Source organism: Phoxinus phoxinus (genome assembly GCF_949152265.1).
Source record: "Phoxinus phoxinus genome assembly, chromosome: 6".
Classification (NCBI taxonomy): domain Eukaryota; kingdom Metazoa; phylum Chordata; class Actinopteri; order Cypriniformes; family Leuciscidae; genus Phoxinus; species Phoxinus phoxinus.
In genome coordinates this window covers 7,279,531-7,301,720 of record NC_136881.1, presented here as the reverse complement: position 1 = coordinate 7,301,720, position 22,190 = coordinate 7,279,531, and the positions used below count along the sequence as shown (strand labels likewise).

Below are 22,190 nucleotides of genomic sequence, written 5' to 3'. Positions count from 1 at the left end.
ATGATCCTGTTGTTCTGACATTTTTTTTTTTTTTTAGGTAATATTAGATGCATTTGCAAAAAAACTACATACAGTATTTAACTACAAAAGGATTTGAAAAACATGGTTTTGGAAGGAGTATAGCACTGCTGACACCACTTGACATGCTGTCACCTGCCAAACACAAAAAAAGAGAGAGAGAGAGAAGCTGAAGCTCTAGAGAATTGTCACCGTTTTGACATTTGATTCCTCCTTTCCACACAATTCATAGCTTTATACTGTTCTCCACACCCATATTAACTGCCCTTAATGTTAAACATGACGAATCAGTGTCAAAAACAAAACTTGTTGGATTGTATCTAGCATTGTAGGGCTGTGGCATCTCCAAAGCACATTCCTTCAGTCTTCAAACACAGCTGAACACATGGGCACAGGCAATCATTTTGAAAGCATTGTTATTGACAGCTGTTGTTCACAGATTGTCAAAGGAACAGTAACAGATTGTACTTTTGATTGTACATAACAGAATGTGCATTTCATATATTAACATTAATCCAGTTTAAGGATTAAAATCTTATGTGCTCGCAAAAGTGAATATGCAATGACTCAGATGACAAAGGCAGCAGAAAAAGAGGTAGTTAAAAGCTTGATTTCTTTAATGCAAGAATCATTATTGTACATTAACAATTCAATGGTCTCTGCACAGCTTTTTTTTTTACTTTTTTTTTTTTACAATATGTACCACAAGTCTATGTCAGCACCTACAGGTATTTACATTACATAATGTTACACTGGAGACAAAGGTGCTGGGGAAGAGTGACGAAAGGGGATGAATGAAAAAAAAAAAAAGAGATGGATGCTCAGGAAGAATGAAGGGAAATTATTGAAGAAAAATAAGTGATTGAGAGATGTGCATGACAGCGGAAGTATGGCTATCACAGCACTTGTGCCTGCTGCTAGAGCAGAATTAAGAGAAGGCAAATAATCATGAATAACATTGTCAATAATATTAAAATAAAACATTTGTTGCTTTTCAAAGCCGCAGCGTGGTAACTGAAAGCTGGGGCAGTGACAGGTGCTGGAGGAAGAGGCAGGTACCACACACACACACTCTAACACAAAACTCATCAGTCGTTCACTCACACACATCAAGTACTTGTATACACAGTCATACAGACATTGCTCATTATGTTGCGAACATGCACACAAAAATGTTGTTTTTGTTCCTGCGTTCGATAACCTCTCAGTTCAGCCGTAACACAGCCGTACACGCACACAATCAACTCACACAGCAATATAGTGAATGAGAGTTGTGTGTTTGTCGACAGGATCCTATGGAAGGGCACTTAGGCCTTTGCACTGAACACCGTCCCCCGTTCCCCACCGATGACCTCAACTGGGCTCTGTAGACCAATCAGAGAATGTGCTGGGCTGTGGTGAGCACTGTTATTGGCTGCTTTTATTTCCTGGTCTGAATAAAGATGGGAGGATGACTGAGGAGTGGCATTTTTTTTCGCTGTTGTTGTTTTCTTTTTCTTAAGAGCTCAGATCATCCTATTGCGTTTGTGAGTGGGCGAGTCTGTTATGACATCATTGCACTGGGCGGAGCTTCGTTTCCGAGTTCCGTTGTCGAGGTGGAGCGCCATCTCTTCAGCAATGAAAGTGTTGAGGTCCACGTCGTGGAGGCCGTTTCTGCGGCGGCTGGGGGCGGAGCTAGCGCTCAGGTGTGTAGGTGAGCCCGGGGCTCCAGAGCGCATACTGATACTCGCCATGGCTCCGCTCAGACCTATAACACACACAGGTAGGAAAACATGAAATATAAATGCCTGAAATATACTTTTTCCATCAAAACAAAACAGCAAAACCTTCAGTGACATTTTGCAGTACCATTTCTGTGAGAGAGAAAAAATTCCATTTTAACTATACCAGTGGCTATAGAGCAAGCTGAGTGGAAGTGTCACACTCAAACTGCCCAAAGCAAGGGAGCACTTTATATTATACGCTTCAAAGAATGTCATAAGACACATTTCTGTACTGCACAATGCAAAAGGTTGTTGTTTTTTTGCCTGAAAATAACTTGCATTACAGATAGATAGATAGATAGATAGATAGATAGATAGATAGATAGATAGATAGATAGATAGATAGATAGATAGATAGATAGATAGATAGATAGATAGATAGATAGAGCACTGTCGTCAGGCACTCACCATGCAGAGCAATGGCCTCCCTGAAAGGCTGCAGGTCTGTTTCTACAGATGAACTCGTCTCCGAGGACGTGGGTCGGCTTGGTGACACCATTGCAAGCCTTGGTGGAGCCCTGGAGCTACGTGGCGGTGGGGCTTTACCACAGAGAAAGCTGATAAGATCCTCACGCCGAATAGTCCGCCTCCTTTTCTTCACCCACGCCAGGACATCTTTGTTTCGTCTCTGATGACCGATCTGAATACCCAGCTCATAACTCCGCTGATGGGCATCAACACTCTCTGGAAGATGGCAAAAAAAGCATGAGCATTTCTGTATGTATGTGAGGAATCAGCCCAGCTGCATCAATGTCTCGTGGTGATTTATGCCCAATGATGTCAGTCTCATTTAACAATCTGATATCAAAAGCTCTTCTTAGAATTTTTAATTCGGCATCAAGCTGAGAGTAAGTATTTGATGTGAAGGAGAAACTGAACAGCAGGTGAATTATTGGTAATGATTAAAATAAGAAGCTTTCAATAATGTAATTATGTAAATGTTACATCAACCTCCAAAGCAATTGCATAACACCATAAATTTTCGTTCTGCCAGAACAGCAGCATCATCTCTCCTCAGGAACGGCAGCCACTGTTCTTCAATCTATTATTTCCAATCCATAATAGGCAACAAATAAACTGCCTCAACCAAAACTGGCAGGCATGAAGATTTGTTTCAATAGACAGGGTTTCCATTGGCAGGCAGGAACCAGACTGAAATGAATTATACGCTTACAAAACCTTGAGATGAGGTGCATGAAATGATTCAAGAGATGATAAAAATCTCACCATGGAGTTAAGAAAAAATAGTTTTAGAAAACACACAATTTCTGGTTCAGTCAAAGTTCACAATGTGAAATTGCACACTGAACTTTTTCTAGATAAAAAAAGAACATGTAAAGGCGGCATTCAAACTTGAACTGACCACAACCTATATGCTTTGAAAACTTCTCACAATAGCCAACTTGCTAATTAGTTGATATATGTGATCTGATCTCCAGTAAATTGAACACACAAACACCTCCCTGTTCCTGACAGCTCCTAATGACGTGACTCAAATCATCCACATGACACATCTGACATCCTCCCACCTCATCATCTCTCATTACTAAAGACTAACTTCTGAATGATGACTCGAGTTTTACTAGCAGACAATGGCGTACTCATGACCATGGTGGGTCTCATAACTGCAGTCTGATGCACAACTACTTTAGGCTGTGAATCACATTTCCACTATTGCAATCAGACATCTAGGAAGAGTAAACCAATATGATTTTAATAACTGCTGTCAGCCATATTGTTTATAGCATATGAACAACCAACTAAACATTGTTCAACAGGTGTTTTTTAAATGTCAAGTGACTCAAGTCACCTTCATTTATATAGCGCTTTTAATAATATAGATTGATTCAAACCAGCTTTACAGTGATAATAGGAAATTAAACTAACCAAGATTGTTTGGCTTTACAGCAGCTCTGGAATAAAGTTATTGTCCAGCTAAAGTTTGTTTTGATTGATTCACTTGCGTTTCAAAGATCATTAGTTATTAACTTAGGGACATCGTTCTAACAGAAAACCCTTAACGCACTCCGGCCCGCTCATTTGCACAAAACAGTGCCTGGTGGCTCGAGAACGCAAACCTCAGAAAAAACCTGTAGAAAATATCAATGCGCAAACTTCAAAAACGCAAACCTGTGAAAACGCTGCCAGCGTATTAAGTGTTCAGTCTACAGGTATGCACATTTTAATATATATATGTATGTGCGCAGGCGTGTAGTCTTTCTTTACAAATTGACCTCAACAAATTACTTGTCTGACTGTAAAAAAATTATAATGCAGAACTATTTATCGCTTCCACGTAAATAATGGGCAGGCAGGAGTTATCCAGTAAAAATGTGGATTCCTCTAGCAGTATTCAGACGGTAATTGTTTCTCATGTGGATGTGCGTAAAAATACATTTGCATTGCACGTGCATTCGGATGGCGATTTATTCACGGTGGAGGAGCGAGTTTTGTGATCCTACGAACGCGCTGTTCACGTGGTCAGTCACATGTCACACTGATTGTCTGCTGTAAATAAAATGTCATGCTTGGATTAATAAGAATAAGTTCATATTTACTTTAATAATAGGCAAATAATATCCTATTTATTACTTGATTAATTAACCTTCTGTTTAAAAATAGGAAGATAGATGCACTATAGTTAAAATGGCTTTCTGTCTTGTATTATCTCAAAATGATGAGTCATTTTAAAAATGTGGAAATTAGCAGAAATAAGAGCCTCTTATTTACATGAGGTAAAGAAAGCTGCTAGGTTTATATTTGTACGTGTTTTTCTTTTCTTCCTTTGAGCAGTGATATGAAATAATATTGTTCTTCCAGCATTTCAGTAATAAAGGTATAGGTTAGATCTTTAAAATGCATCCAAAGCGCAACAGTTATCGTATGGTGCTCGTCCGTGGTTTAAAGGATTTAAACAGTGAATTTTTTATTGATTTCTTCATAAACTCACTGATGTGGATTCAGACGGCAATTAAATTACCACACGACCTTGGTGTTTGTCAAAAAAACAGTAGGTAATTCAACCAGGATTTTACACGGGAGGAAAAACTCAAGACATTCTGAATTTGGATAGCAATAAAATCAGAGTAACCCTTATAAATGTTTTAAATACCTTGCGTCCCCATGACAAAATAACAGTTTGAATAGGGCTAATGACTGTAAAAACAGCAGATTGCAAAAAGCATCTTATTTGTGCTATGAACGAGTCATTGAATTTCTAACTTGACCAATTTATTCGAAAAGTGATTCACAGCCACACCCTTTCATCCTCTTTCAATCTTTGTTGGAAACAAGATTGACTTGCATAAACTGAGCAAACATCTTGTTCACTCAGTCAGCAGCTGCTCATTCATGAAATAAGTGCTTCGTCTGTTCAGTGTCATTCCAAATCATTTATAACACAAACAAGATGCTTTTTGCCACCTACTGAAACAAGTGTAACTTGAATTAATTTTTTTCCTTTTTCAATTTACTCAACACACTGACACAGTGAAGGGGACATTTTGTTCAGAATGCCAACCAATGACATTCCTCCTTAAGTTCTTAAATATTTTTTATAATATTAATAGCCATTTTTCTTTTTCAAGATGCACACCAGTAATGTTTTTTTTCTAAAGAACATTTATGTAGTCATTAAACAGATTCATTCAAAAACAGGGATTTGTTGTAACAAAACAATACTAATGCAGTAAATTCCAATCAACTGTAGTTCACATACGAAAGCCCATAGTATACCTCATTTTGGATGTGAACACTTCATCCTTGTCCAGTGTCTTTGCCATTTCTCTCTAGAAGGTAGGACCAAAACATTTCTTTGTACTCTTTTAAACTACAGTTGCAGTATCCTTTCAAGTCACCAAAAAAAACTAAATAGACAATTCTTGTTTTTTTTATGGAATATTGCAGTATTTATAATAAATTATTTCTCTGTGCACAAATTATTCATGTGCCATTGTAATCTTTAATGAAAATAGCTTCCCCTCCCACTTGCAGTGAAATCTCTTCTCTGATGACGGGACAACCTGTCACTCACATGACATCACAGCAATAGCAAACATTCATGTTCGAGAAGCCATTTTACTCGCAGATACATCACAATCGGGAAGAAATTACTATCACAATTTCCATTTTATGCTAACTTTAATCCCCACAAACAAGCACTTGTCAACTTTGTTGATGCCGTCTCCAGTAGTTTGTTGTTCCATCTCCTCTGTTTCTTTCTGACTAAAAAAATGAAATGTCCACAAGGTGGCAACACTGCACTGAACCAATTTAATTAGTGCAAAAAAAAAAAAAATCAAGGTGAAAAATCTGAGTGTACATGCGTACAGAGTACGCATGTTAAGGAAAATCTGGCTGTACATGCATTCAGTATGCCTACCTACATGTGTACAGTGAGCACATACTATGCTAATGACAATATGTCACACAAACTGTACGCACACTCTGGCATATGCATAAAAACTGAAGTATACACATTAGGCTATAGTCGTGTAAAATGCAAAACTGTTCATAAAAGGTTTCTCAACTTACCTTTGTATAGGTTAGTGACGGCAGTTGCAGCATTTTGAAAGGGAACCCACAAGGAAAGCCCCTGTTGTTGACATACTCTATCTGAGGGAGTGATCAGACAGGACAGGAAATGTTTACGTTGCAAGTGAAGATACATCATTTCCCATCCATATAAGACACATATTTACCCACTGTTTAAAAAAAAGAAGAAAAAAAAAGAAAACACCTAGACAGCTAACCCACCATCAGGTTCATATTTAGCACCTTTACAACCTCTCGCACTGGCTGTGTCATGAGATAGTGAGCTGCCTACTTGAAACAGCACCTTTGAGCACCATAAGAGCGCTTGGAATAATATAAAAGCGTGTATATAATGACCATAAGTGGGGTCTACATAAGCAGCTCTCTATGTTTTGAGACACAGCCATTAATTAAACGACGTCTAAATTTGATATGTAGCAAGTGGACTCTACGCCATTTTGTTGTGTAGCTTTAGTTTATCTTATTGTACCGTGTTGTCCAAATCAGAACTTTATGTATGAAAGCATGGTGTGCTGTATATTTAAACCAGCTTTATAGCGCTTCATTGATTTAATAATAGCTATCAACAAAACCAACACAGCCTTGAAACAATAACTCACAATCTTTGAACTTAGCCTGCTAATCCTGCCTTCGCCATTTTGTTTCGCATACTATTATTGTTGTTCAAATTTTTTTACACGTTTTCATCAGTTCATCACAGTTTGTATCCCTAGATCTTTTCGTCTAGATATATGTCGTTTGAGTTCATAACAGATGAGATTTCGATCACAAATCGTTATTTTCATCAGATGAACTCCTCCCTGCACTTCGCCATTTTGTTTCGCTGATAGACAACCAGCTGGGTGAAGCTTTAAATGTATATTTTTTCCACAAAACACGTTTAAATGTACTGTACCTAGTTTTAATAATAAATAAAGACGGACAAAAGATGACATTTCCTTACAGAAACTGATTTGTGTGTCAGTTTACCTTGCTCGTCTGCAACTTAGCATCAATGCTAATCTGTAAACGCCACTGGCCTTCAAACCAGCCAAACAAAAGGCTAAATAATATTAAGCACTAAATGGGTGTATCTTATTATAAAATAACCCCTCGACGTCTTAATTAGATCTTGTTAGATTCACTTTGGTGGCTATCCGTTGAGCTTATGAGTTAGTGTCCTTTGTTTGCCAGTGTCAAGAGTTAGCTGGCTAGCTCTCGGTGAGTTTTTATTATACATATCGCACCTTTATACAGTTGCGCGACGGCAGTGGCTGAGTTCTGGAAGAGATGCCAAAGTTTTTGTTGGCTCTGCTCGGTCTCCTCCTCGCTCGGTTCCTCCTGCTCGGCCTCGGCTAGGCACTGCCGCTCCCATTTGGAGAACCAGTGCTCGGGTCCGTGTTCCTGGATCTCCGCTTCCCCCTCCTCCTTCTTCTCCTCCATGGCCACGAAAAAAACACTTAAACGTTGCTGTAATGCTCTAACGTTCGCTTAAACAACTCTCCGCGGCGATTAAACCCGGACGTAGTCGTTTGTCGTCGGCGGCGGCCTCATCGACAGCTGTTAGTTTACGTCTGCATAGTAAACGGTGCTTGCACTTCTCCGCCACACAGTCGATGAAAACAACTTAACGTTGCCGAGACTCAAACCCCGCCCTCTGGAGTTGGGCTCGACGCTCATTGGCTACAGACCGAAGGGCGTGGCTTGGTGTCAAAGGCTCAACTGTTTATTAGATGCACCAACTGTCTGTCATCTGTCACGGAGTGACAAGGAATGAAGACACCGCCCATGTTTATGTGCCACCAAACACTTGAGCCTCAACCATGGCCTCAACTCAAGTACACTGAGTAGGAACGCAAGATTGCGCAAGCCCATAATGAGTCACTATTCATGCTTTCCAAAGTCTTTTCCTGTTTCTTTTCTGTTCATTACAGTAGGCGACTGTTAAACAAAGAGAGGGGTTTTTGAATATAATATAGCCTGTTGTGATTACCTTCTTTGGCCTACAGAGGGCGACATTATACACTTACACGAATGCATCTTTCGTGCTCAAACCCATTGACTTTTGTCGCAAGACATCACAGGTCAGAAACTAATTGGAAGAAAATACATTTTCACGGTGACATATTTTAAAACAACTCTATTTTATATGCATACACTACACAAGGTGTAGAACCGCAGTACATTCTCTTTAAGAAAATGCATATTTAAAAGAATAAACATGTTTTTTTAAATGAAACCGTTTATTGCACATCTACATCTAGACAAATATAAAAAGAAATCTGTTGTGTACAACAGGTATTTAAGCAAAGTTTTGATCATGTTGATAATTTAGAGGCCTTAGAAACTTGCGTCACACACAATACAGTAGGGTTTGGCTTTATAAGGTTAAATTAAACTCATCAGCAAGCTATATTGAATTGATCTTATTTCTTATAACCCCAATAATGTTTTAAAAAATAAGGTTTCGATTAAACTTCACAAAAAGTATAAGCATGTAGACAGTCAAATTTTTACAGTATGTTGCCTCAAAACCAATAACATTCAAATTACTGATGTTAAAGATGGTTTGGTAACATCCTTAAGGAGTGACGTTTATATTTTAATACTCTTAGAAGAAAGTCACCTTGACCCCAAAATAAAAGTAAGATAAAACAAGATAACATAAAGGGGAAGGGCAGAGTGATTTAACATGCTTGCACATGCAAGAGCAGTTGCATAATATATTATGGCATGTCACGTCCAGTAACTTAGATGGCACATCATAATTCATCTTCATATGTGCAAAGATGATCTTCTTATCAACTTTTATGTTGTTTCCTAAGTGCAGGTGTTACATAGCAGGAGGTGTAACATAGAAACTGGTCATGGGAGGACTTTGTCTGGAGGAAAGTCCTGAAAGGCTGGGCTGTCTGTAGACTCTTGAAGACTCATTCCACCTGGAAGCTTGTCACTTTTCTCTCCTCTGCCTCATGCTCTCCAGCTCCATGGAAGTGTATGAGAACTATGAGATAAAAATGTTGCCTCCTTGGGAGAGCGATGGCTCAAAGGTGTCTGTTAAAGTGCCAGGTCCAACTCTGACATACCAGAATATCCAGTACTGCATTAGAGAAAGCCGTGGACTGTGCCGCAAGAGAGGACCTGAGAGAGACATCCTAAAAAATGTCAGGTTAGTGTCTGTGTGTGTGAGTCTCAAAATGCTACAAGCAGTTAGATCAGATTGTCTTATTTACTAGACGTTTACATGTTTCATAAGATTTACATCTCGCATGAACCATATTCATCAAAACATACTGCTGAGCCGTCAATTGCATATCATTTTAATACAGATTATCTTTAATCTGTGCGCTCCAGAGCTTTTTGATATGCATGTGCATATCAGTGTCTTTCTGTCACAGTGTCTGGTGGTTCCCTGGGTTTAACACTAGAGGTCTCAGTTTTCACGGTGTCTAGGCATTTTCACTACACTTCCCATAATCCTGTCTGTCACTGATTGTTAATTTCCTTCAGCTGTTTCTCGTCACCTTGTTTGCACTTGTGTATATATACCCTGTCTGTTTCAGTGTTTGTCACGGAGTCCTTGTATATTGTCCCCACACTTCCGTTGTGCTTTGAGCTTGTTTCTTGAGTTTCATGTTTTTGGATTGCCTTTTTGGATTTCGACCCTTGCCTGGACTGGTTGTGAGTACGGATTACCCTAATAAATATACTGCGCCTGGACCTTACCTTTTCCTGTGTGTGTGTCGTGACAGAAGGACTCCGTCACAAACATAGATCCAGCGGTATGTTTTTAAATATCTCTTCCCCAGCCACCGAGCGGGAGAAGAGACAATTTTTTGAGGGGACCAGATTGGTCAAATTTCGGGGGACCCGTGGAGGCCGCAATGGAGGAGGCGGTCGAGAGGAATCTCGACACCATTCCTCACTCTGGCCCTTCTTTGACCATGGGCTGGGGAATTCCAGTCCAGAGATCTGTTCGCCGCAGTTTCCGTCCAGTCCAGAACCGGCACTTCGCTGTCAGAAAAGGCGGAGGAGGAGGAAGTCCTCCAGTCTCCCTAAGAACTCGGAGGTCGTCCTCGTGCAGTCCGCTGTCGTCCCGGAGGACGTCCCCTCTGAGCAGCCCGCTGTCGTCCCGGAGGACATCCCCTCTGAGCAGCCCGCTGTCGTCCCGGAGGCCGTCCCCTCCGACCAGCCCGCTGTCGTCCCGGAGGCCGTCCCCTCCGACCAGCCCGCTGTCGTCCCGGAGGCCGTCCCCTCCGACCAGCCCGCTGTCGTCCCGGAGGCCGTCCCCTCCGACCAGCCCGCTGTCGTCCCGGAGGTCGTCCCCTCCGACCAGCCCGCTGTCGTCCCGGAGGCCGTCCCCTCCGACCAGCCCGCTTTCGTCCCGGAGGCCGTCCCCTCCGAGCAGCCCGCTGTCATCCCTGAGATTTTCTCGGAGCCGCCCACCATCAGTCCTGCCACGGCAAAGAAGGCGGTCTTCCTTTTTTATGCAGTAGCAGTACTGCGTGCTTGGAGGAGACACAGCATGCCTGCCGAGCCTGAGCTTCACGTCCCGTCTGCCCAGTCAGAGACTGTTCACGTCCCGTCTGCCCAGTCAGAGACTGTTCACGTCCCGTCTGCCCAGTCAGAGACTGTTCACGTCCCGTCTGCCCAGTCAGAGACTGTTCACGTCCCGTCTGCCCAGTCAGAGACTGTTCACGTCCCGTCTGCCCAGTCAGAGACTGTTCACGTCCCATCTGCCCAGTTTGAGACGGGTCTAGAGATGCCCATTTGTGGGGCCGCCAAGGCAATGATGGACTATTTGGAGCGTCTGGCTCGGATCCTGGACATGCCAGTGTCTGCTGTTCCAGAGCCGGAGTCAGTGTCTGCTGTTCCAGAGCCGGAGCCAGTGTCTGCTGTTCCAGAGCCGGAGCCAGTGTCTGCTGTTCCAGAGCCGGAGCCAGTGTCTGCTGTTCCAGAGCCGGAGCCAGTGTCTGATGTTCCAGAGCCGGAGCCAGTGTCTGCTGTTCCAGAGCCGGAGTCAGTGTCTGCTGTTCCAGAGCCGGAGCCGGTGTCTGCTGTTCCAGAGCCGGAGCCGGTGTCGTCTGTTGCAGTTCCTGAGCCGGTGTCGTCTGTTGCAGTTCCTGAGCCGGTGTCGTCTGTTGCAGTTCCTGAGCCGGTGTCGTCTGTTGCAGTTCCTGAGCCGGTGTCGTCTGTTGCAGTTCCTGAGCCGGTGTCGTCTGTTGCAGTTCCTGAGCCGGTGTCGTCTGTTGCAGTTCCTGAGCCGGTGTCGTCTGTTGCAGTTCCTGAGCCGGTGTCGTCTGTTGCAGTTCCTGAGCCGGTGGTGTCTGTGACTGTTCGTGAACCAGGGTCTGTCTCTGTTCCGCCTTGGTCTTCACCGCCCTGGCCGCCCGAGGGGTCTTCACCGCCCTGGCCGCCCGAGGGGTCTTCACCGCCCTGGCCGCCCGAGGGGTCTTCACCGCCCTGGCCGCCCGAGGGGTCTTCACCGCCCTGGCCGCCCGAGGGGTCTTCACCGCCCTGGCCGCCCGAGGGGTCTTCACCGCCCTGGCCGCCCGAGGGGTCTTCACCGCCCTGGCCGCCCGAGGGGTCGTCTCCGCCCTGGCCGCCCGATGGACTGTCGTCTCCGCCCTGGCCGCCCGATGGACTGTCGTCTCCGCCCTGGCCGCCCGATGGACTGTCTGCTTCGCCCTGGCCGCCCGATGGACTGTCTGCTTCGCCACGGCCGCCGGTTAAGTTGTCTTCCCCTGTTCCTGTTCCCCTTCATGGTCCTGGCCCTCCATCCCTCCCCCTGATCCTCCACCATTCCACCTCCCGCCTGGACTCTTGTTTTGTTTGTTTCTTGTGGTCTTGGAGCGTCTGGTAGCCGCTCTGTAGAGGGGAGGTTATGTCACAGTGTCTGGTGGTTCCCTGGGTTTAACACTAGAGGTCTCAGTTTTCACGGTGTCTAGGCATTTTCACTACACTTCCCATAATCCTGTCTGTCACTGATTGTTAATTTCCTTCAGCTGTTTCTCGTCACCTTGTTTGCACTTGTGTATATATACCCTGTCTGTTTCAGTGTTTGTCACGGAGTCCTTGTATATTGTCCCCACACTTCCGTTGTGCTTTGAGCTTGTTTCTTGAGTTTCATGTTTTTGGATTGCCTTTTTGGATTTCGACCCTTGCCTGGACTGGTTGTGAGTACGGATTACCCTAATAAATATACTGCGCCTGGACCTTACCTTTTCCTGTGTGTGTGTCGTGACACTTTCTGTGTTTAAATGTTTTTATATCTGCAAAATAAATTATTCTTGACCTAATGCTATTGAAAATATCATTGGAAGTTTGTCCAGAGTTCAGATGTTTATAGATTAGAATGAAAAAGAAGTCCTGAAATTGTAATTTCTTCATAGTTTTTGTGTGTTAGTGTGTGTTCATGTTTCATTATTTGTGTTATATGCAGCAATCAGTTGCTTGCTTTGGTTGATGAACTGTGATGGTTGTTTTCTGTCACAACACATTAAATATAACCAATTCTTTAATCGTTTTTGTATTATTTATTTGTGTAAAAAAAAGTTAAATAATAATTTATATTAATATAGTCAATACTAGATATATAGATTGCTCTTTTGTTACATAATTAAATCAGATAACCAAAAATGTGCCTCGCGCATTAACACTTAAATTAACTGTTAAATTAAAAAGTGACTTTGTAAAGTCAAAAACACTGTGATAAATTATACACTACTGTTCAAAAGTCTGAAATTGAAATTAATGTTTTTGAAAGTCTCATGCTCACTAAGGCAGCATTTATTTAATGAAAAATACAGTGGAAAAATTAATAAATAAACCCCAAAAATAACTTTCTAATTTAATATATTTTATAATGTAATTTATTCCTGTCACGGAAAAGCTGAATTTTCAGCATCACTCCTCCAGTCTTCAGTGTCACATGATCCTTCAGAAATCATTATATGCTGATTCGCTGCTCAAGAAACATTCCTTATTACTATCGATGTGTAAAACAGTTGTGCTGCTTAATCTTGATATTATTGTGTTCATTTTTTTATTGATGAATAGAAAGTTCAAACCAATAGCATTTTTTGAAATAGAAATATTTTGTAAAAAAAAAAAAAAAAAAAAACTGTTTTGCTGTCTATTTTGATAAATTTAATGCATCCTTGCTGAATAAAAGTTATTTCAACTTAGATAGAACGCTAGTGGATATGAAAAACAAAATATAAAGCGATTTTTACACTTACAAATTACTTTCATTGGTGAAACCTATTCAAGCATATTAAAACTATTTTTATTTATTTAATTTAGATGTTGCCACATGAGTAACATTTTTAAGTTATTTGATAAACATATTTACAGTGCACACATAAGACTGTTTTGCTATTTCCTGTTTTAGTGGAATCATGAAAACGGGACTGAATGCAATCATGGGAGCAACAGGAAGCGGAAAAACATCGTAAGATGCTCAGAATCATCAGACTAGTTACGACTGACAACAAGCTGACAACTACGCACAATTTCTAACCTTTATTTTGTGTGAAGGTTGTTAGATGTGATCGCTGGCAGGAAGGATCCTCGTGGTTTGCGTTCAGGTCAAGTTCTTGTTGACAACAAGGTCGTGACCTCTGACCTCCGTCTCATGTCTGCTTATGTCGTACAGGTGAGAATGCACAACTTTACATTTGTTAGTATGTCCTCTCATGAGGATAAAGGAGTAATCTGCTCTGTTGTGTGACACATGTAAATGTTAATGCAGGGAAGATTATTATGTGATACTATAATTATTTGTGTCTCCTGTTCTGGAATCTTTTGCATGTATTTAATCGGTTTAATTTCCAGCATTTTCTTTGCTATATGTCTGTCTGTCTCTCCCCTTCTGTAGGATGATATCCTGATGGGAACTCTGAGTGTGCGGGAGAATCTTTTATTCTCTGGAAATCTGCGGTTGCCAAGGAAACAGTATTCCACTGCTGATAAGGAAAAAAAAGTGGAGAGCATCATTCAGGAGCTTGGATTGGAGGACTGTGCAAACACCAAGGTTGGTCACAAATGCGACTGCCACTTTTTATTTCCAGATCTATTCTTTTAGATGTGTGGTGCATACACTCAAAAATGTAACTGTCCTGAGACAGGGTTTGTACAAGGTGCTTAAAGTACTTGAAATTTAAGTCCTGGAAAACCCTTGAAAACTGACATATTTACGAAGAGGTACTTGAAAAGTGCTTGACTTATTTAAATACATTATATATAAAAAAATAAAATAAAACACGAACACAATCTTTTCACACAAAATGAACACTGCAGCCTGTCCGATAAACCCCCATCAGACCTTTTCTCAATACGAATTATGCCAACATTATAATAAAAATGTTTTATTTATTGAGCAATGATAGCCATTATAAACATTGTAGTTAATATATATTATTAAATACTTTGTAAGTTGTATTTTGGATACCATATACAGTATCTGTAATTTAAGTTTTTAAAAATCCTTAAAAAATACTAAAGATATTGCTTGAAAAGTGAGATCTCTGATTGTAGTCCTTGAAGACCAAAAAAGTACTTAAAAAGTCCTTGAAAGTCCTGGAGTTTCTTTTTACAGTATCTGTACGATCCCTGATTGCAGAGGGGGAAAACCCTTGCTAAAAATTTTTACTTCGAATAATCTTTTATTTGTTTTTAATTTTAATTTAGTTTGTTTTTTGTCTTAAAACGGGGAAAAAAGTAGTGAAATAATGGAGTTTTGTTTTAAAATATTATTAATAATTGGAAACTGTCTGTTATGAGTATCTAGTCAAGGTCACAAAAATATTTTAGGGGCGTTTACACGACACTGTTTTCAGCTTAAACCGGAAAAGTGTTTATACGTTTTGGCTGTTTATTTACAAGACAACAGCTTTTTTGGGGCCTGAAAACGCAAACTTTTTAAAACGGGTCACAAAGTGCACATAACTGTATCGTCTCCGTGTAAACTACAAAAACGCGAATTTGTGAAAACAGTGACATCATGCACATGCGTATTACATGTTCAGTCTATAGGCACGTAGTGTTTCTTTACAAAGTGACATCGCCAACTACTGGCCTGGCAGCAGAAAACAGTGTTTAGTCGCTTTGGCGGGTCCGTGTGAACAGGGATCGTTTTGACAAAGTTGTTGTCTGTACGTGAAAAACGCCAAGGAAAATATTTTCCATTTTTAGTACGTCCTTTATCGTGTAAACGCGTCAATAGAGACATCCTTTTATCGCAAGGTCAGTTCAGGTTCATGCTTCAAATGGTGTTGATTTGAAAATACTTTTGCCTTAAACAATTAAACGTGTTAAATGTTATTTAAAAATATAAAATAGATCATATCTTTCTCCCAGATTGGTACAGAGTTTATAAGGGGTGTATCGGGAGGAGAAAGAAAGCGCTGTAGCATTGGTATGGAGCTCATTACATCTCCCAGTCTTCTGTTCCTGGATGAGCCGACCACAGGCCTCGACTCCAATACAGCTAACAGCATCATTTCTCTCTTGCACAGGTACAAACTAGTGCCTTATTTAACAACACTTCATCACCTGGCTTATTATGTACTTTGTACTTTGTAATATTATGTAGTATGTACTTGACCTCTTCTTGTTTTGATACCAGATGATATCGAAATCTTTACGTTCATGTCATTTGATCTTTTCTCTACAACTCTCTTCTGGTCATTCAGGTTGTCACGGGGCGGTAGAACTATCATTTTCTCGATCCACCAGCCACGTTACTCAATTTTCAAGCTCTTTGATCACCTGACACTTCTCCATAAAGGAGAAACTGTTTATGCTGGCCCTGCCGGCAAAGCCATGGACTACTTCCAGAGTCTGGGTAAAATACCCACACATTTGAAATGCGGGTCACATAAATATGAATTAAAGGAACATTTTATATTAGACCCATCCAACTCAACCAACTTCATGGTTTTTGAACACTAAAATAGTAGCCTAATACTTTGAAGTACCTTAGAGTACCATACTCTGTGATATATACTGTAAATATAAGTATCAAAGTAAATTTAGTGGCTAATATCTTCACTACAGTGCCTTTGCTATAATAGAAAAATAAGGTTACTCTATACATTTTTAAGGTGTCTTTGTTACAGTGTAATTATACATTTAAGTTCTGAGTGATAATAATTCAATCATATACTTACTATATATAGGGTTAGGATTAGGGTTTATTTTAGGGTTATGCATAATAATTTATAGTTATTACTATACTAACTACATGTAATGTAATGAACACTGTAAAATAAAGTGTTACCAAACAGAATACTTGCCATTCATATTTTCAAATATTATTAAATTCATCGTATGGTCTCCTCTATTGATCAGGTTATGAGTGTGAGGCTTTCAACAACCCTGCCGATTTCTTTCTGGACATAACAAATGGGGAGACCACTCCTTCAAGGTCAACAGGTAATACACATATACAGACATGCAAATATGAGCACATAGATGATTATGAAACTGAGGGATCAACAAATCCCACTTATATAAGGTAATCAATGTTTTGTGGTATTGTTCAATCACATGAGTTAAGTGGATTGAAAGTTTCTCTCTGTTCCTCAGAGAAGTCATTGGCTGAGCTTTACAGGGAGTCTCAGTACTGTGCTTCTGTCAAAGAGGAGTTGAAATGTATCACTGGACCATCAGATCCCTCATTTGAAGCCAAGAGCAAGGCACCATCCTATGTCACCTCATTTTTCTACCAGGTTCGTTTCATAAGAGAAAAGTCTTTTAGGCGTGTGTTTATAAGTAAATGTGTAACCGGTACATTAACTTGACCGACTGTTCAACTTTAGGTCATAGCTGTTATCAGGTCAGTTATGGGTGAAATAAACAGTGAGCCATAAACCTTGTCTTTAGGATGGTTGTAACATGAAGTCCACTGAAGGCAAGTTAGACTAAGGAACTAAAACTATGAGAAATTCAAAATAAAAGACATGAAAATATAAACTTGAAATAAAACTACAAAACAATGTTATAATGTTTTTTTGTTTTTTCCATGTATGTGTATGTGCATGCTTACCTGAACATGTGTATGTGGTTAAATGTGTGTGTTTGTATGTAGTTAAACGTGGTATGTTGGAGGACAATGCTGAACGTTGTCAGGAATCCTCAGACCTCATATGCTCAGATGGCACTTAACATCATCTGTGCTCTACTGATTGGACTCATCTACTACCAGATGCCTTTAACTCTTCCTGAAGCCTTACAGAACAGGTACTGGTCCAGCATTTTCACATCATGCATCCATTCACCCACCCAACCATCCATTCACCCATCCAACCAAATATCTATCCATCCACCCAACCATCCATCCATTCACCCATCCAACCAAATATCCATCCATTCATCCATCGAACCAAATATCCATCCATCCAACCATCTGTCCATCTATCCACCCATCCATATATCGAACCATCCATCCATCCATTCAACCAAATATCCATCCATCCATGCATCCTTCCATCATTACAGTTTAATTTCTCTGTGTTTGTGTGAACAGGATTGGAGCGTTCTTCTTTCTCATCATCAACATGGTGTTTGGCAATCTATCAGCAGTTGAACTCTTCATTAATGAGCGAGCAATCTTTGTGTGAGTATGACATTATCATTTGTTCAAATTATAAATTATGCTTATACATTTTTCAAATCTCTCAGTTTTCAACATTATATTAGTGTTTTTTTATATACTAATATAAATTATATTTTATTTGTATATTTTATATTTTCAGTGTTAAGTTTTAAGTGTTAGTGTTTAGTTAAAAAAAAAATTGTTTTAGTTTTATTTCAGTTAGTTCCCAGGACAACATTTCTAATTTTCATTTAAGATTTTTAAGTTTGCATTTTTCATCTAATATTTATATTGTATTTTATTTCAGCTTTATTTCAATTAATGAAATTTATTTTTAATAGTTTTAGTTAACATAACAAAACTGCAATTTATGTGTCCAGATTCTGTTTGTATTAATTGAAATGTCCTTTCATTAAAGTGGTCATGACATGAGAAATCAAATTTGCCTTGATATTTTATATACTTTATATCATTAAGTTTCATAGCTTAAGACGTCTTCCTCATTATACACAAAGCATTTATTTAATCAAGCTCCAAAAACAGCTCGTTTTGATATTGTGGGATCTGACGTCACACGGACAAACATATGACTGCCTCCAGAGCAAGACATCGATGTATACATCATCACACTATAGGCCCCGCCCACTGGCGTTCAGTCGCTCAACGGCTGACATTTGCCTACACTGAATGTGAGCGTCGAATAGAATCCCTTATAATCACTGACGCTGTCTACACTGGATACAGTATACAGATGCGTGTTCAGTTTCTGACATATTTATCAGACTTGAGTCTAATTTAATGGAATCCTGGATCGCGTCAGAGGATTAAATGTTTGTTCAGAGCAGTTTGTTCAGAGCATTGTGTTTTGTAAATGAGGCACAGTGTAATGGAGAGTTTGCAAATAAACTTTTGTTGAAGGATGAAGCAGTAAACTGTAGCCTATTGGATCTGCAACACAACAGAAACAAGTGAATGATTTCATAATGCTTTGTCTGTAAAGGATGGCTTTATATGGGTAATGTTTTCAAAACACGTACGTGTATTTTTTGTGTAACATTATAAGTGAACTTCAAGGAACATAATGAAAAAAATCCATGTCATGACCCCTTTAATTTTTCTTTTACACAAAAAAATAAGTGTGTTTTATGTGCATGGTTTAGGCATGAGAACTCTGGGGGATATTACCGTACATCTGTGTATTTCCTGTCCAAGGTGTTTGTGGATCTGCTACCAAATCGCATTGTACCGATTTTCATCTTCTCCAGCATTTCTTACTATATGATGGGTGAGCACACGTGTCACATAAAAATTATTAGTATGCTAAACATCTGGCACATCATTAAAACTATCAGTAGCACATATTGTGTACTAAATGAAACTTGAATATGCACAGTAAGTGTACATATATATATTTGCCAACAGGGTTGAATCCAACATTCACATCCTTCTTGTGCTTTGCGTTGACCATGTCTTTGGTCAGTCTGGCGGGAGTCAGCTTGGCTTTCCTGATCAGTGCCAGCGTGAGCTCATTCGCCATGGCCAACATCCTCATAGCCTTGCCCTTTGTCTTCATGATGGTCAGATTTCTAAACATGCACTTGCACAAAACATATATTCTTGTTCTTTGTCATTCTTTCTTATTCCATCTGTCTTTCTCTCTCTTTGTTGCAGGTATTTGGAGGGTTCCTGGTAAATCTCAACTCCATGCTCAACTGGTTGTCCTGGCTCAAGTGGGCCAGTATCTTCAAATATGGACTAGACGTAAGGAGGAGGAGTGAAGACATTTAATGCAAAAGTGTTTTTGCAAGACATAACACATATTAAAAGAGTGCAGCACATGCTTTTTTAATGCATCGCCACACATTCTCAGATTATATAAGCAGTGCTGATTATGCTGTACTTGTGTGTTGTTATTTTGTAGGCTGTGACTATAAATGAAATGAAAGGGCAGGTCTTCTACGATGGCAACATTACGTAAGTTATTTATATTGTATAAAGATAAAGTGTAATGACAGTTCAGTGAAAGTTCACAGCGTTGTATAACTGGGAAGTTAGACAACCTCTTGCACATCATGACCGGCTCATACACTAAACAAAAAGCTTGGGGTCAGTGAGATTTGTTTTAAAGAAATTAATATTTTTATTAACCGCTATTATTCATTAAATGATCAGAAGTGACAGTAAATACTTTTACATTGTTACAAAACAACTAATAAATGGAAACCAGTTATTTTTAAATTGCAATAATATTGTATTTTTTAATCAAATGGTGAGCATAAGAAACATAAATTCTAAAACATCTTACCAATCCCAAACTTTTATGTAGTGCATATATACTATCACAACACAATATTGGCATATGGTATTCTTTAAATCATTGCTTAATTACATTTTTGATTGCGCATTTAAAATTCTAACTTTTTATAGTGACAACTAAACCTAGATATTTACATCTTCTGTTTGATCTCTTTCTCATGGTCAGACTAACTGGAGAGATGTATCTGAAATCTCAGGGGATCGACTACAGTGTGTGGGGCTTCTGGCAGAACCAGGTGGCTCTTCTGGGCATTATACTGGTGTGTATGACATTTGCATACATACAGTTACGCAGGATCAACCGCTGGAAATAATGAACATTCTCTTCATAACAGATTGACTCATATACACAATGTGATTTCATAAAATTCATATTTTTGTACACCAACCTCATTTTTGTTGTATGTAGATTATAAACACTGTAAACACTGTTGTCTATGTAAATTATATTTTAATTTAATCATTAATTTTGTCTTATCTGGGATGGACACTGATACCTGTTTGTAAATATGAAATACTTTCTAATGAAAAAAAAAAAAAAAAAAAAACATGTTGTGCAATATATCTGTATTTGAAGTGTATTAGGCTATTTAAATGCTTTCCTGCCTAAATTAAATAGTAAAACCGTTTGTTAAAAGATGAGACAAAATGTTTCTCTAGCAAAACCACAGTATTTGTTCAATTTGACTATTGACTCAAAACTTTATAGTTACTGAGATGTGACATGTAAATATAAGTTCTCAATTTGTTGTTCTCATGGAAGTCAAGTCATGGAAGTCAAAGAAAATATGGTCATAGATTTTGTTCTGTATAACCAAAACGCGAAAACCAAAGATTTATATTTTAATTTTGAAATATGTTAATCAATGTGTTTTCATCCCAATAAAAAAATTAAAACGTGTAGCCTGTGAGTGAGTGTGCATAAGCGAATGCATGTGAAGATTGTCTTGTTTTCCTGACATGGACAGTAATAAGTGATTTGACCACTAGGTGGCAGCACCGTTCTGCGTCATGACCTAATGCGACTTTCATTCTGCACGTTCCTCCCATAGACATAATAGAATACTATTGTAATGTATTTTATATGTCTATGGTCATTCCACGTCTTCTTGCACTGCCCTAATATTAATTATACACACACTACTGTATTTTTTTGTAAGTAGCTAGTTAGTTTGAATTTGATCCATTAACTTAGTATTTTTCAATGCTGATTGAGTAACTGTTAACTGAAATTCACTATTCTGTTTGTGAGTGTATGGCTATATGCGCACACACATAAGTAATAGAAAGCTTTTGTCAATTGGATATTTTCATTTTCAAATGTACTACCAGACCTCAAATCTGAAGGCTGTATACTTAAGTCATTCATCCTGGGTTCTCACATACTTAATTCTCAGCAAATTTTTACATTTTCACAATTTTAAGTCATGTAATTTGTCCTCCAGTTGTTGCTGTAGTGTCTAAAACCCACAGAACGCAGCTCCAGATATTTCTGTTATTGCCACATAAAATATTCACATCTGTTAGATATTAGTGTGTGTGTGTGTGTGTGTGTGTGTGTGTGTGTGTGCGCAGTGCAGTCTTCTTGAGTTTCAAGAGCCACACTGTCAGCGTAAAAAATCTTGGAAAATCTCCAAGGTCGAGTTGGGGAGAATTCACTGGAAAATAGTTAAGGTACAGAGGTGCATAGGACGAGGAAGAAACTAAATCTACTCACATTTGCTTCAGAAAATGTCCAATTCATGTTACAAATGTCATCTCTACGGCAACAATTGCAATGAATTGGGTTATGTTGCAATATGTAAACTTATACAGAGTAAGGAATAAAGTAACTAAAAAATGATACATTAAAGGCAGTTGATTAGTGAAACCATATCTATTGCTAGCTGATTATAATATATTAATTATGTGAGATGAACCTTATTATACAAGAACTAAAAAAAAAAAAAAACACACCCCTT

At 39.3% G+C, this 22,190-nt stretch overlaps 2 protein-coding genes across 4 annotated transcripts; one reads left to right on the top strand and one right to left on the bottom strand.

The window, feature by feature from the left end:
• Nucleotides 1–614: 614 nt before the first annotated feature.
• hapstr1b (HUWE1 associated protein modifying stress responses b) lies at nucleotides 615–7,973 on the bottom strand. The gene is made up of 4 exons (XM_079615292.1): nucleotides 7,562–7,973; nucleotides 6,315–6,395; nucleotides 2,190–2,465; nucleotides 615–1,765 (listed from the first exon to the last, which is right to left on the bottom strand). The coding sequence occupies exons 1-4, from the start codon at nucleotides 7,755–7,757 to the stop codon at nucleotides 1,524–1,526; spliced, it is 795 nt and encodes a 264-aa protein (XP_079471418.1). The 5' UTR covers nucleotides 7,758–7,973; the 3' UTR covers nucleotides 615–1,523.
• Nucleotides 7,974–8,361: 388 nt separating this feature from the next.
• Nucleotides 8,362–21,121, top strand: abcg2b (ATP-binding cassette, sub-family G (WHITE), member 2b). Of its 3 annotated transcripts, none has more exons than XM_079615289.1 (16): nucleotides 8,362–8,398; nucleotides 9,145–9,483; nucleotides 13,708–13,767; nucleotides 13,854–13,971; nucleotides 14,194–14,349; nucleotides 15,675–15,832; nucleotides 16,010–16,161; nucleotides 16,668–16,751; nucleotides 16,905–17,047; nucleotides 17,407–17,558; nucleotides 17,845–17,934; nucleotides 19,074–19,198; nucleotides 19,336–19,490; nucleotides 19,585–19,674; nucleotides 19,835–19,887; nucleotides 20,396–21,121. In XM_079615289.1, exons 2-16 carry the CDS (start codon nucleotides 9,287–9,289, stop codon nucleotides 20,541–20,543), a joined length of 1,881 nt encoding a protein of 626 aa, XP_079471415.1. In that variant the 5' UTR covers nucleotides 8,362–8,398; nucleotides 9,145–9,286; the 3' UTR covers nucleotides 20,544–21,121. The 3 variants fall into 3 exon arrangements, with proteins under 3 accessions (XP_079471415.1, XP_079471416.1, XP_079471417.1); XM_079615290.1 differs by having other exon boundaries at nucleotides 9,140–9,483; XM_079615291.1 differs by lacking the exons at nucleotides 8,362–8,398; nucleotides 9,145–9,483 and adding an exon at nucleotides 12,381–12,490 and having other exon boundaries at nucleotides 20,396–20,489; nucleotides 20,565–21,121.
• The last annotated feature ends 1,069 nt before the right edge of the window (nucleotides 21,122–22,190 follow it).